At 41.3% G+C, this 12,672-nt stretch overlaps 1 protein-coding gene across 1 annotated transcript in view; it reads right to left on the bottom strand.

The window, feature by feature from the left end:
• Positions 1-12,672, bottom strand: part of PDZRN3 (PDZ domain containing ring finger 3) — a 298,388-nt gene that overhangs the window by 28,774 nt on the left and 256,942 nt on the right. Inside the window, exon 5 of the mRNA XM_084840346.1 lies at positions 7,673-7,760. Coding sequence (XP_084696472.1) covers positions 7,673-7,760 — 88 coding nt within the window. The remainder of the gene's footprint in view (positions 1-7,672; positions 7,761-12,672) is intronic.

Below are 12,672 nucleotides of genomic sequence, written 5' to 3'. Positions count from 1 at the left end.
CATCTTTTTTTGGTGTTAGTTCTAGAAGGTGTTGTAGGTCTTCATAGAACCCATCAACCTCAGCTTCTTCGTCCTCAGTGGTTGGGGCATAGACTTGAATTACTGTGATGTTGAATGGTTTGCCTTGGATTCGTACTGAGATCATTCTATCGTTTTTGAGATTGTACCCCAGTACTGCTTTTCCCACCCTTTTGTTGACTATGAGCGCTACTCCATTTCTTCTAAGGGATTCTTGCCCACAGTAGTAGATATGATGGTCACCTGAATTAAATTCGCCCATGCCTGTCCATTTTAGTTCGCTGATTCCCAAGATGTCGATGTTCAATCTTGCCATCTCATGTTTGACCACCTCCAGCTTACCTTGATTCATTGATCTGACATTCCAGGTTCCTAAACAATATTGTTCTTTACAGCATCGGATTTTCTTTTCACCACCAGACACATCCACAGCTGAGTGTCCTTTCGGCTTTGGCCCAGCCGCTTCACTCTTTCTGGCGCTACTTGGAAATACCCTCTGCTCTTCCCCAGTAGTATATTGGACACCTTCTGACCTGAGGGGCTCATCTTCCGGCGTCATCTCTTTTAGCCTTGTGATATGTTCCATGGGGTTTTCTTGGCAAAAATACTGGAGTGGGTTGCCATTTCCTTCTCCAGTGGACCACATTTTGTCAGAACTCTCTGCCATGACCTGTCCGTCTTGGGTGGCCCTGCATGGCATAGCTTATGGCTTCACTGAGTTACGCAAGCCCCTTCGCCACAACAAGGCAGTGATCCATGAAGGGGTTCCTAACATCTACTCTTCTATTTTGTAGGATTTTAAAAAAATATATGGAAAAACATTTCATCATGTGACAACCTACCTGAAATCTGCACCGGAAGGATAAATGCTGACCTCTTATAAGGCAACTGATTGAAGTCCTTACAACACTTTCAACATTTGAATAGGTGGTTATAGATGCCACCTGCAAATGGATACTTATTTGGATATTTGGCCTGCTTTTACTGAAGTTTATGTATAGTTCTGAGAAACTTGTATTTTCGTGTTTGTGTATGCATTGTATATGTATGCACCGTATACGTATGCATTGAAATTGGTATATACAAATCTATGGAGCCACATTTTTTTCTTTCTTTTGTTGAAATTTTACAGTAAAAAGTAAATTTAAAAACAAACATACATTAAATATTGGAAAGGAACTGGGAAGTTCCTTTGCCAGCCTAGATTAGATTTTGTTCTTCTTGGACTAACCAAATGGACTATTACTTAGAACACTGAGCTGAAGTAAGCATGGAGAATCTTTAAAAAAGCTTCAGAGATTGGTTTTTCACATTTCTTGCCTCTTGCAGGATAGGCTTGGAAGGCATTAATTGGTCTATTTCACCAGGGATGAGTGCTTACTTTTGCAAGCCCAGAGAACTTTGGCTATGGGGCGGTATAAAAATGTAATTAATACATACATACATACATACATACCATGAATGGTGAAGGATTTTGCCTACTATGGGGTGGGACTCCAGTTTCCAAGAAGATTCATTTGGTTAAGAAAGCCTTTTTGCTATGGGGAAATACTTGTTTTCTGTGTCTTTTGTTCTATGAAGGAAAAGGTGGCTAGGGACAATGGCCACAATGCAGGACAATGCAGGACAATGCTCCTGCTAGATGTTGGCCCTAGCGAATTGGACCTTGGATCCTACTTGGGCAATGGACTCTTAAAAGTCTGTAATGAGCATAAGTATAACTACACTGATGGAGTAGAGAGCTTTTTCGAAGTATATTTTCTCTTTTCATATTTTTGTAATTAAGAGAAGTGATTCTTATTAAAAGCATTTGTCACTGCCCACAGATTCAAACCTTCCCTGCCTGTCTGTGGGCCTATAGGTGAGGTTTTAGAAGCTACCGATAAATGAATCTTCTGGTTTTATAGCAGAATACAAATACATCTCCTAGAAGTAACAGTTCGCTCCAGTGTCTGGAGAGCAAAACAAACAAATAAAATACACGACTATTTCAAGTGGTGTGGCCCTACTAATGTTTAGTATTGCTCTAACACTGGGGAATTATTATTGCCATGGATAACAAAAGGAGAGTCTCACTACCTTTCATGGAGCTGTGTTGTTAGATTCCAGCCAGTGAACGCAACAGCTGTAAGACAAGGTAAAAAACTATAGGAGGAAGAAGCTAGAAGATAATACTACTGCTGCACATTTTATTAGGAGGGACCATAACTCAATAGTAGAGCACATGCTTCGTATGCAGAAGGTCCCAGGTTCAATCCTGGGCATCTTCATGTAGGGCTGGGAAAGGCCCCTATCTGACACTCTGGAAAGCCCCTGCTATGCATAGACAATATTGAGCTAGATGGACACAGCATAAAGCAGTTTCCTGTGGTCCTATCTTTAGAATATGCACAGAGATCCATTTCAGGCCCACTGGAGTGAGTGGAGAATGCAGCGTAGGAATATTGTACCTAATTTTTTTAGAAGTCAGGAATGGTCTAAACAGGATACGTATTATAAGTGTCAGGAATAAGCATTAGCATAGCTTTTTGAGATGTAGATTATCCTTTTATTAGCTCTGCTAAAACCAAAGCATGTGCAGATATGAGATCCCTTGAATTTGAAATCAATGCAACACAATTGCATGAAATTATTTTGGCCCTATGCCAACTGGCGGCAGATAAGGAGAGCTAAATAACCTGAGTGCTGAAATACAAGTGCTATTTACAGTGAGATGAGAATACAGTAATGTGTTATCATATTATTGTGCCTGCAGCCACTCATAATAGCATGATTTCAAAATAAAAGATAATAGGAAATTAAACTCTGTATACTCAAAAGAAAATTGGTGCCCAACGGATTATTGAATTGTGTTGCATACAATCTCCTGTTAGGTCCAGTTTAAAACTTTATAAAAACTGAGCCAGTCTGTTCAAGAGGACACAAAGGAGTGCTTGTATTGGAAAATGCACTGCTCTCCAGAGTGACTGGGGCTATAAGGTATTGAGCCAGGAAACGTTTCCCCATTTTGTAAGACAGTCTTTTGATATTGTAAGACAGATATTGATATTGCCTTTCAATAAAGAACCTCACAGTGCATGCAGGAAACATGTTTGCTGCACATAGACTGGTGTTTCTTGCAGCAGAAATTTGAAGTGTGGATGACACTGATGCATCTATGTGCATTTAAAGATCTGTGTGCATACATGTGGGGATTCTAGCCTAATCAGGGTTCCCGGATGCATGTACATGTAATCCATACCTTGCTATGGAAAACACCACTGTAACAGTGGTATACAAACATGGTTCCCACGTAAAGTGTAATGTTTGCTTCATGAAGCTATGCTGTATTTTGTGGTTTTAATTTTTGTGAACCTCCCAGAGAACTTCAGCTATTGGGCAGTACAGAAATGTAATAAATAAACAAACAAACAAACTAATAAACAAACTAATCCAACAGTGCTGCCACTAGGTCACTGACGCTGCAATCCTAAACACACTTACAATGGAGTAAGACCCATTGAACATACTGGGATTTACTGCCGACTAAACAGACACAGTATTGCACTGTCAGTTATTTAATGGCAGCTCCCCAAAGTATTTAAACATCTAGAAGTATTGCATGATTTATGTTTTTATGATTGCCTGGCCATGCTATTGTTTGGATTGGGAAATAGAAACAAACAAAACAGCAATGTTCATGTAGAATAATAAAAGGATAAAAGAATGGATGAACTGCCATGAACTGCTACGTTTGAGGACAACATGTAACACTGTTTAGTATATTTTAGGTGCTTAAAATATTACATGGTTACAATAAGTGGCATTTTTGAAATTACAAATGTTTCAACTGAAAAGTCTGTCTATCACAAATGGTTGTTTTGGGTGGCGGCCCTGGTTGTGTGTCCATACTGGTAGCAACAAAAGTATATAACAATAGGGGGAGATGCTGGGTCAAGAGGAAGAAGATAAAGGGGAGCTATGGGGCAGAACAGTATGGCTGCTCCATGAATGGTTGGATGGTTTAACCGCATTTGTAAATATCATTTGGGCATATGACACAACCATTTGAATGTTGGTTTGGGTAAAATTAAGTCACAATCTGACCCTATGAACTTGCTCACCAACCAGATGCAGAGAGCTGGATACCTCCTCCATTCCCTTTGGAATATCCCTGCTACTCTACACTGGCTGCCTGTAAATGAACAGAGGTGCTTTAGCTGAGCGGGAAGCAAACATGTAGTGCAATGGGCAAAGAATGCAGCACAGCATGAAAGCACAGTGGCGATAAGCTCCCACCTCCAAATCCTAAAGGCCTACACTAAATCTGGGTCCAAATGCACAGCCCTACAGTGGATCAGGATCCCACAGAGTCAGGTTGGAATATTTTGTGTCAGGTTTTCTGACGCAATTTACATCCAGAGAAGCTTTGGATAGGGCCTATCAGCTTTAACAACTATGCACAATTCATGATGCAACATTAACATCTTCAGTGTCACTCTGCTCTTCTTGAATTGAAACAAAGGCTGCGATCTGATGCCTGCTGGCTCACCAAAACTGACTAGAAATTACTCTCAGGCACAGGCATCACTTGGAACCAACCCCTTCCCTCTCAAGCTTCTGCAGGTTGAAAGTACACGCAAATCTACCTGCAATCATGGCAACTGTCATAGAAAGTATTTGTAGGTAGCATTCTTTTAGTTAGTATTTCTACTTGCACTGATAATTCTGAAACGGCTTTATAGTCCATATACTTACCAACATAGATACATGTTACATCGATACATAGAACATAGAAGCTCAATTAAAGCTTCAAAATAAAATTTGGGAAATCTGTGGATACACTGCCATTACATCATTAGTGCCTAGTGTTTCGTTTTTAACAAAGGCTGTTTAATACCCTGGGAGGTGGATTCCTTGCAAATCTAGACTCCAATTTCAGATACAGAACTCTTGCCTTTAATGGTCAATTCTTGGCAGCTACTCAATTATTGTGACTAATATCAGCCTGTACAGATTGGTAGGCAATTCTATTGCATTTCACTGAATTCTAGCAAGAACTATATTCATTTACACAGGGGACTTGTTGACAATATCTGTTAAGTCATTAATTGTGAGTTAGGATGGCCATAAAAGCCTAGATGATGGACTGGAATTCAGAGTGTATTTTATGAAGAGAGTAGCCCAGGTGGTTTGGTTTGATATTTTACTTCCTTTTCAGCATTCCTACTAGAGTCAATGAAACAAGCACCTTTGCAGTCTATTTAAGACAAATTTGTCAATAAGCAAACAATATAGCCAGAAGCTGCCTGGGTGTTTGTTACACTTTGACCCTTTTCATTGATTTTAGTCTCTCAGGTTTGTAAAAGATTCAAAGGATTTTAGAGAAAGGCTATTAAGCTGCAAACATTTCTTTACTGTTTAGCTGCTCCTGTTAGAATTTTTATATTTTAGTAATTTAAGAACTCTCAGTGTCAAAATGATCAAATTCTGTGAAATGATTTGAGTCACCCATACTATTTAAGGGCTGGCAACTGAACAGCACTTATTTAAATAGCTGCCAGTGTAACCTGTTGTAGAACCTGAATAGCAGCAGCAGCAATTTGTTGAACAGCTGCTGGGCCTAAAATACCTCAGATATGGCTGACGCTTGCCTTGGTTCATCTCCCTGTGCTGGAACCTGGATGGGCAAAGGAAGCCCTATTGTGGATCACAATAACTGTTTTCAGAAAATCCAACTTTTGTATGTAGGGCTATCCCCAGTTTGCTGAAGCAAGATATTTTGGCAATTTGGGGATGGGCAGTGAATTTATTGTCACCCTGCTTATTTAACTTATATGCAGAGTACATCATGAGAAACGCCAGGTTGGATGAATCACAGGTCGGAATTAAGACTGCTGGGAGAATTATCAACAACCTCCGATATGCAGACGATACCACCCTAATGGCAGAAAGCAAAGAGGATCTAAAGAACCTCTTGTTGAGGGTGAAAGAGGAGAGTGCAAAAGCTGGTTTGAAACTCAACATTAAAAAAACGAAGATCATGGCATCTGGCCCCATCACTTCCTGGCATATAGAAGGGGAAGAAATGGAAGCAGTGACAGATTTTACTTTCTTGGGCTCCAAGATCACCGCAGACGGTGACTGTAGCCATGAAATTAAAAGACGCTTGCTCCTTGGGAGGAAAGCTATGGCAAACCTAGACAGCATAGTAAGAAGCAGAGACATCACCTTGCCGACAAAGGTCTGTCTAATCAAAGCTATGGTTTTCCCAGTAGTAATGTATGGCTGTGAGAGCTGGACTGTAAGGAAGGCTGAGCGCCGAAGAATTGATGCTTTCGAACTGTGGTGCTGGAGAAGACTCTTACGAGTCCCCTGGACTGCAAGGAGGTCCAATCAGTCCATCCTAAAGGAAATCAACCCTGAGTGCTCATTGGAAGGACAGATACTGAAGCTGAAGCTCAAATATTTTGGCCACCTAATGCGAAGAGAAAACACTCTGGAAAAGACCCTGATGCTGGGAAAGACTGAAGGCAAAAGGAGAAGGGGACGGCAGAGGATGAGATGGACAGATAGTATCACCGATGCAATGAATATGAACTTGAGCACACTCCGGGAGAGAACGCAGGACAGGAAGGCCTGGCGTGCTATGGTCCATGGGGTCACGAAGAGTCGGACACGACTGAGCAACAACAGTGAATTTAGCCTCCTGAGACAGGGGGATTTTCAAAGTAGTTTGGAGAGGGATGTGTGCATTTACCTTAGCATTATGTAGAGTGGTGGCAGCTTTCTATTCCCCACTTCTTTGTCTGGGCGGCGGATGGGAAGTGATGTAGGGTAGCTAGCTAGAAGCTAGCTAGAACTCTTCTGGCTGGTGGCTACCAATTCCTGCTCCCACAGAATGATGCTGTACATACCTCTAGTATTTCTTGGCCACACTACATCACCTCCCCTCCCTCTAACAAGGAAGTGGGGGTGGGGTGGGGAAAGGAAACAGCTTCAATTCTCACACTTCATACTAAATTTGACACCTGAATTTATTTTGTATGCAATAGCAGGGGAAAACAACTTCACTACAGACTATGAGAGACTAACAAGCCATGCAGAAAAAAGAAGCTCTCTATTGTAAACAAATGGAGGCATGGCATGTTTGCTTTAAAATGTACCGGTATATCAGAAAGGTCTAGAAATTATTAGTATTATTTAAAAGACCAAGTTTCTTTGGAATCTATGCCAGGTATCCAATTTTGCTTTTGATACTACATTCCCATGCAAATCTCCATATGTGCAAAACTGTAAAGAGACAGAGAGACACACACACACACACACACACACACACTCAAGAGTAAAAATGAACACCCCATCTCCCAAAAATCTATTATTCATCTTTTCTTTTTAACCTATGTCCACTTAATAGCAGCTGAAGACATGGCCCCTAATCCTTTAATTGCATAACATTTAATTAACTGCATATGAAAGTGAATAAGCACTAATTTCCTGCGGTCAGTACACCAAATTGCAGATCAGCGAAGATTGCTCGCAACTAGATTTCCAATATATTTTGGTAGTGTGAGTGCATAATTTGAATGCAGCACTGGCTGCTAAGTCCAGGGCACAAGAAAATATATTAAAATAGTTTGTATGTTAAGTGACTGCTTCTTGTTATTACTCATACCTCTAATTCTAGCTCCTCTCTGTCCATTTCTTGATGAATGCCTCCCATGTAATCGTTTGGATCATAGTATTCATGCCCTGATGAATGCCTGGGAAAATAAAGCACAGTTTAGGTTAGCACTCCCTATTCTAATTAACATATTAATCCTCCCCCAGCCACATGGCAGATCATCACTAATATGTCACGCATGCATCCAAACCTATGCTCTGCAGGTGATCAGTGGTGTTGTGGGTATAAGCTCATTAAACAAAAATGCAAACAAATATAAAAGCTGTCTTACTTCTGTAATGTAATGGCCACCCCAGGCAAGGCTGGCTCAATAGAGAGAGAAACATTTGTTCCGGCTAGTAGTCTGGAGGAGAGGGAAGGACTGGGGGAACACTGCTTGTCTGTTGGCATATTTGGCTTGTAGAGGGTAAACAGAAACTGGCCTGGATGAAGGGGATTGCAGAGCCAGGCCTTGACCAGTATGGTCTTAAGTTCCCAAAGGAAGACCAGTGAAGATTAAGTGAGTAAATGACAGGCCTGTACTAGCAGAACAAGGGCCCAAGAAAACATCATATTATTCAGGGTAGCTGCCATAGGTTCCTATGTTACACTCCCATCTGCAGTTTTGCAGCTTCCATGGAGAAAACTGTGGGGTAAATATACAGGATGGTTTCCTAGCAACCACCCTTTCTATGCTCTTTATCACTTCAGCAACAGGAACAGGAAGGTAGGCTATCATGCTCCCTCCAGTGAGATGGAGAGGAAAGAGAGTAAGAATGGCAGGAGATGAGAGAAGTAGATGGTTTATTTTAAAATGATCCAGGTGATGTACAATGAAATAGTGAGAACATGATGCTTGGGCCCAAACTCTGGCAGATATTATGAAAGAGAGTATCCCCGCCCCAGCTTTGTAGCATGGGCTTATTTTCTAGTTGTGAAAGGGATTGTGAAAAGGATGTATTGAACAAAACCGAATGTCACGTGAGGGCATTTCTGCACATACAACAGGACTTTCCCCTGCTGTTCATCCCTCTGCAGCCCCCTGCCCAATCTGCTCAGGAGGGTTGCCCAACCCCTCAGAGCAAATTTTGAGGGCACATGAGGGGGCCACAAGGCAGAGGAGGAGTCTGTCCCTTTTCCATTCCTCTGATGGTAGCCTTTCTGTCAGAGTGAGAAGTTAATTAGAAACCATCCATTGCTTTGGATCCAGATTTAGTCATACTTAGAGGAGACCCACTAAAATTAACAGGATATACATGAGAAACTTAAGTCCCATTGATTTCAATGTGTCTACTCCAAGTATGATTAAATCTGGATCTAACCCATTGTCTTTAATAATAGTTTATGTTACTAAAAATAGATTCAAAGTGAAAAAATTTATTATTTGTATGGACTGGAGAGAGAGTGGACACTCAGATTTTTCTTTTCCATTTTCATAATATTAGAACTTGGGCCAACCCAATGAAATTGATCAGCAATAGATTCCTAATATACATGAGGAAGTAACAGTCTAGGTAACACATAGTTAACGTAGGGAATTCGTTTCCTCAGGATATGGGTACGGCAATAAGCTTACGTGACTTTTAAAAGGGTTAAAACATCAAAAAGGAAAAAAAATCCAAAAGCACCACTGAGTATGGACTGTAATAATAATTTATTTATTGTACAGCTCTCTAAAATACTCGTGGACTATAAAAATTGTTTATTATGCAGATAATAAATAGGGTTTTAAAAGAGTTAGACAAATTCATAGACAATAGGTTGCACAATTTAGAATCAGACTAAAGAGAATAGGGAAGACCCACAGATCAGTCAGATATGAGCTCACTAATATTCCTAATAAATATGCAGTGGAGGTGAAGAATAGATTTAAGGGACTAGATTTAGTAGATAGGGTCCCGGAAGAACTATGGACAGAAGTTCGCAACATTGTTCAGGAGGCGGCAACAAAGAACGTCCCAAAGAAAAAGAAAACCAAGAAGGCAAGATGGCTGTCTGCTGAGACACTGGAACCAGCCCAAGAAAGAAGGAAAGCAAAAGGCAACAGTGATCGGGGGAGATATGCCCAATTAAATGCAAAATTCCAGAGGTTAGCCAGAAGAGATAAGGAATTATTTTTAAACAAGCAATGCGTGGAAGCGGAAGAAGATAATAGAATAGGAAGGACAAGAGACCTCTTCCAGAAAATTAGCAACATCGGAGGTAAATTCCAGGCAAAAATGGGTATGATCAAAAACAAAGATGGCAAGGACCTAACAGAAGCAGAAGAGATCAAGAAAAGGTGGCAAGAATATACGAAAGATCTGTATAGGAAGGATAATAATATCGCGGATAGATTTGACGTAGTGGTCAGTGAGCTAGAGCCAGACATCCTGAAGAGTGAGGTTGAATGGGCCTTAAGAAGCATTGCTAATAACAAGGCAGCAGGAAATGACGGTATCCCAGCTGAACTGTTTAAAATCTTGCAAGATGATGCTGTCAAGGTGATGCATGCCATATGCCAGCAAATTTGGAAAACACAAGAATGGCCAACAGATTGGAAAAAATCAACCTATATCCCCATACCAAAAAAGGGAAGCACCAAAGAATGTTCAAACTATCGAACAGTGGCACTTATTTCACATGCCGGTAAGGTAATGCTCAAGATCTTGCAAGGCAGACTCCAGCAATTCATGGAACGAGAATTGCCAGATGTACAAGCTGGGTTTCGAAAAGGCAGAGGAACTAGAGACCAAATTGCCAATATCCGCTGGATAATGAAGAAAGCCAGGGAGTTTCAGAAAAACATCTATTTCTGTTTTATTGACTATTCTCAAGCTTTTGACTGTGTGGATCATCACAAATTGTGGCAAGTTCTTGGTGGTATGGGGATACCAAATAATCTTGTCTGCCTCCTGAGGAATCTGTATAACGACCAAGTAGCAACGGATCACGGAACAACGGAGTGGTTTAAGATGGGGAAAGGAGTACGGCAGGGTTGTATACTCTCACCCTGCCTATTCAACTTGAACACAGAACACATCATGCGATGTGCTGGGCTTGATGAAGCCAAGGCTGGAGTTAAAATTGCTGGAAGAAACATTAACAATCTCTGATATGCAGATGATACCACTTTGATGGCTGAAAGCGAGGAGGAGCTGAGGAACCTCATGACGAAGGTGAAAGAAGGAAGTGCAAAAGCTGGGTTGCAGTTCAACCTCAAAAAAACCAAAATTATGGCGACCAGCTCGATTGATAACTGGCAAATAGAGGGAGAAAATGTGGAGACAGTGACAGACTTTGTCTTTCTAGGCGCAAAGATTACTGCAGACGCTGACTGCATCCAGGAAATCAGAAGATGTTTACTTCTTGGGAGGAGAGCAATGACAAATCTTGATAAAATAGTGAAGAGCAGAGACATCACACTGATAACAAAGGTCCGCATAGTTACAGCAATGGTATTCCCCGTAGTAACCTATGGCTGCGAGAGCTGGACCATAAGGAAGGCTGAACGAAGGAAGATAGATGCTTTTGAACTGTGGTGCTGGAGGAAAATTCTGAGAGTGCCTTGGACTGCAAGAAGATCAAACCAGTCCATACTCCAGGAAATCAAGCCAGACTGTTCACTTGAGGGAAAGATATTAAAGGCAAAACTGAAGTACTTTGGCCACATAATGAGAAGACAGGATACCCTGGAGAAGATGCTGATGCTAGGGAAAGTGGAAGGCAAAAGGAAGAGGGGCTGACTAAGGGCAAGATGAATGATATTCTGGAGGTGACGGACTCGACCTTGGGGGAGCTGGGGGTGGCGACAGCTGACAGGAGGCTCTGGCGTGGGCTGGTCCATGAAGTCACGAAGAGTCGGAAGCGACTGACCGAATAAACAACAACAAGGTCTATCATGGGATATTAGCCATAATGACAAAATGGAGTCTCTATGTTCAGAAGCAGTATTTCTCTGAACACGCTTAGGACATACCATGGGTGAGGGCTATCGCATTCATACCCTGCTTGTAGAGTTCTTGGAGACAGTGGCTAGTGTCTGGAAACAGGATGTTGGACTAGAATGGGACCCTTGGTCTGATTCAGACGGGCTCTGCTTGTGTTATTTATAAATGATGGAGGAATGCAAATGTTCCAGCCACATGGGTGCACACTCCCTATGTGTTGAAGGCAGGCCGTGATAACCAATGCTCTGCACTTACTGAAGATTTGGGTTTTTTTTTTTTTGGTAAAGTGCCTGTTTTGCATGCAGAAGGTCCCAGGTTTAATCCCCAGCATCTCCAGGTAGGGTTAGGAAATAATCCTGCCTGAAAACCTGGAGAGCCGCTGGAAATCAGCATAGACAATACTGGACTAGAGGGACCAGTGGGCTGACTCAGCATAAGGCAGCTTCCTTTGTTTTTATGTTGTCATATGTAGAAGGAGCAGTGCTTGAAGCTGATTCCATATGTGCTCATCCCACAAAATGCAGAAGAAATTATTTCATCAGGGATGCCCAGAGTTGTGAAAGAGGAGTCCAAGTGGGATGGCGGCCATACTCATACGTTTAGCTGAAACCCTGTTGAAGCAATAACACAATCCAAAGCGCAGCTTGAAGTTCCTGCTCTTGTATTTCACTGCCAATATATGTACAGATATGAATACTGCTTTCCATCACATCTGTGCCCTCCTATCAGCAATGTCACTGCCAGCTTCCATGAACAAGATGGGAAGAGATCCATCAAAAACAGCACTTTAACAGTTTTGGCAAATTTCTATCATTTTCTATTTGCTGTGGAAGAAAATATCAAGTATCCTTCGGGAATGATAATGAATTCTATGGAGATCTGTTTCCTGTACTAAAAATATGGGTGGGCTTGCATATAGGTAAAGGAATGTTTTATTTATGTATTTTACTTGCAAGTACAACAGTATCAAACTACTACTAGCAGTAATTAAAAATTGATTCTAAAAATCCCTTGACATCATTTTAAAGAAAAATCAGTCCTGCAGGACAACTTATTTGTGTAACATTGCTGCAGGATTATAAT

The sequence above is a fragment of the Heloderma suspectum genome, chromosome 2 (genome assembly GCF_057233095.1).
Source record: "Heloderma suspectum isolate Gila_16-S chromosome 2, 16-S_ref, whole genome shotgun sequence".
NCBI classification, from domain to species: domain Eukaryota; kingdom Metazoa; phylum Chordata; class Lepidosauria; order Squamata; family Helodermatidae; genus Heloderma; species Heloderma suspectum.
This window is presented reverse-complemented; position numbering and strand designations above follow the sequence as displayed.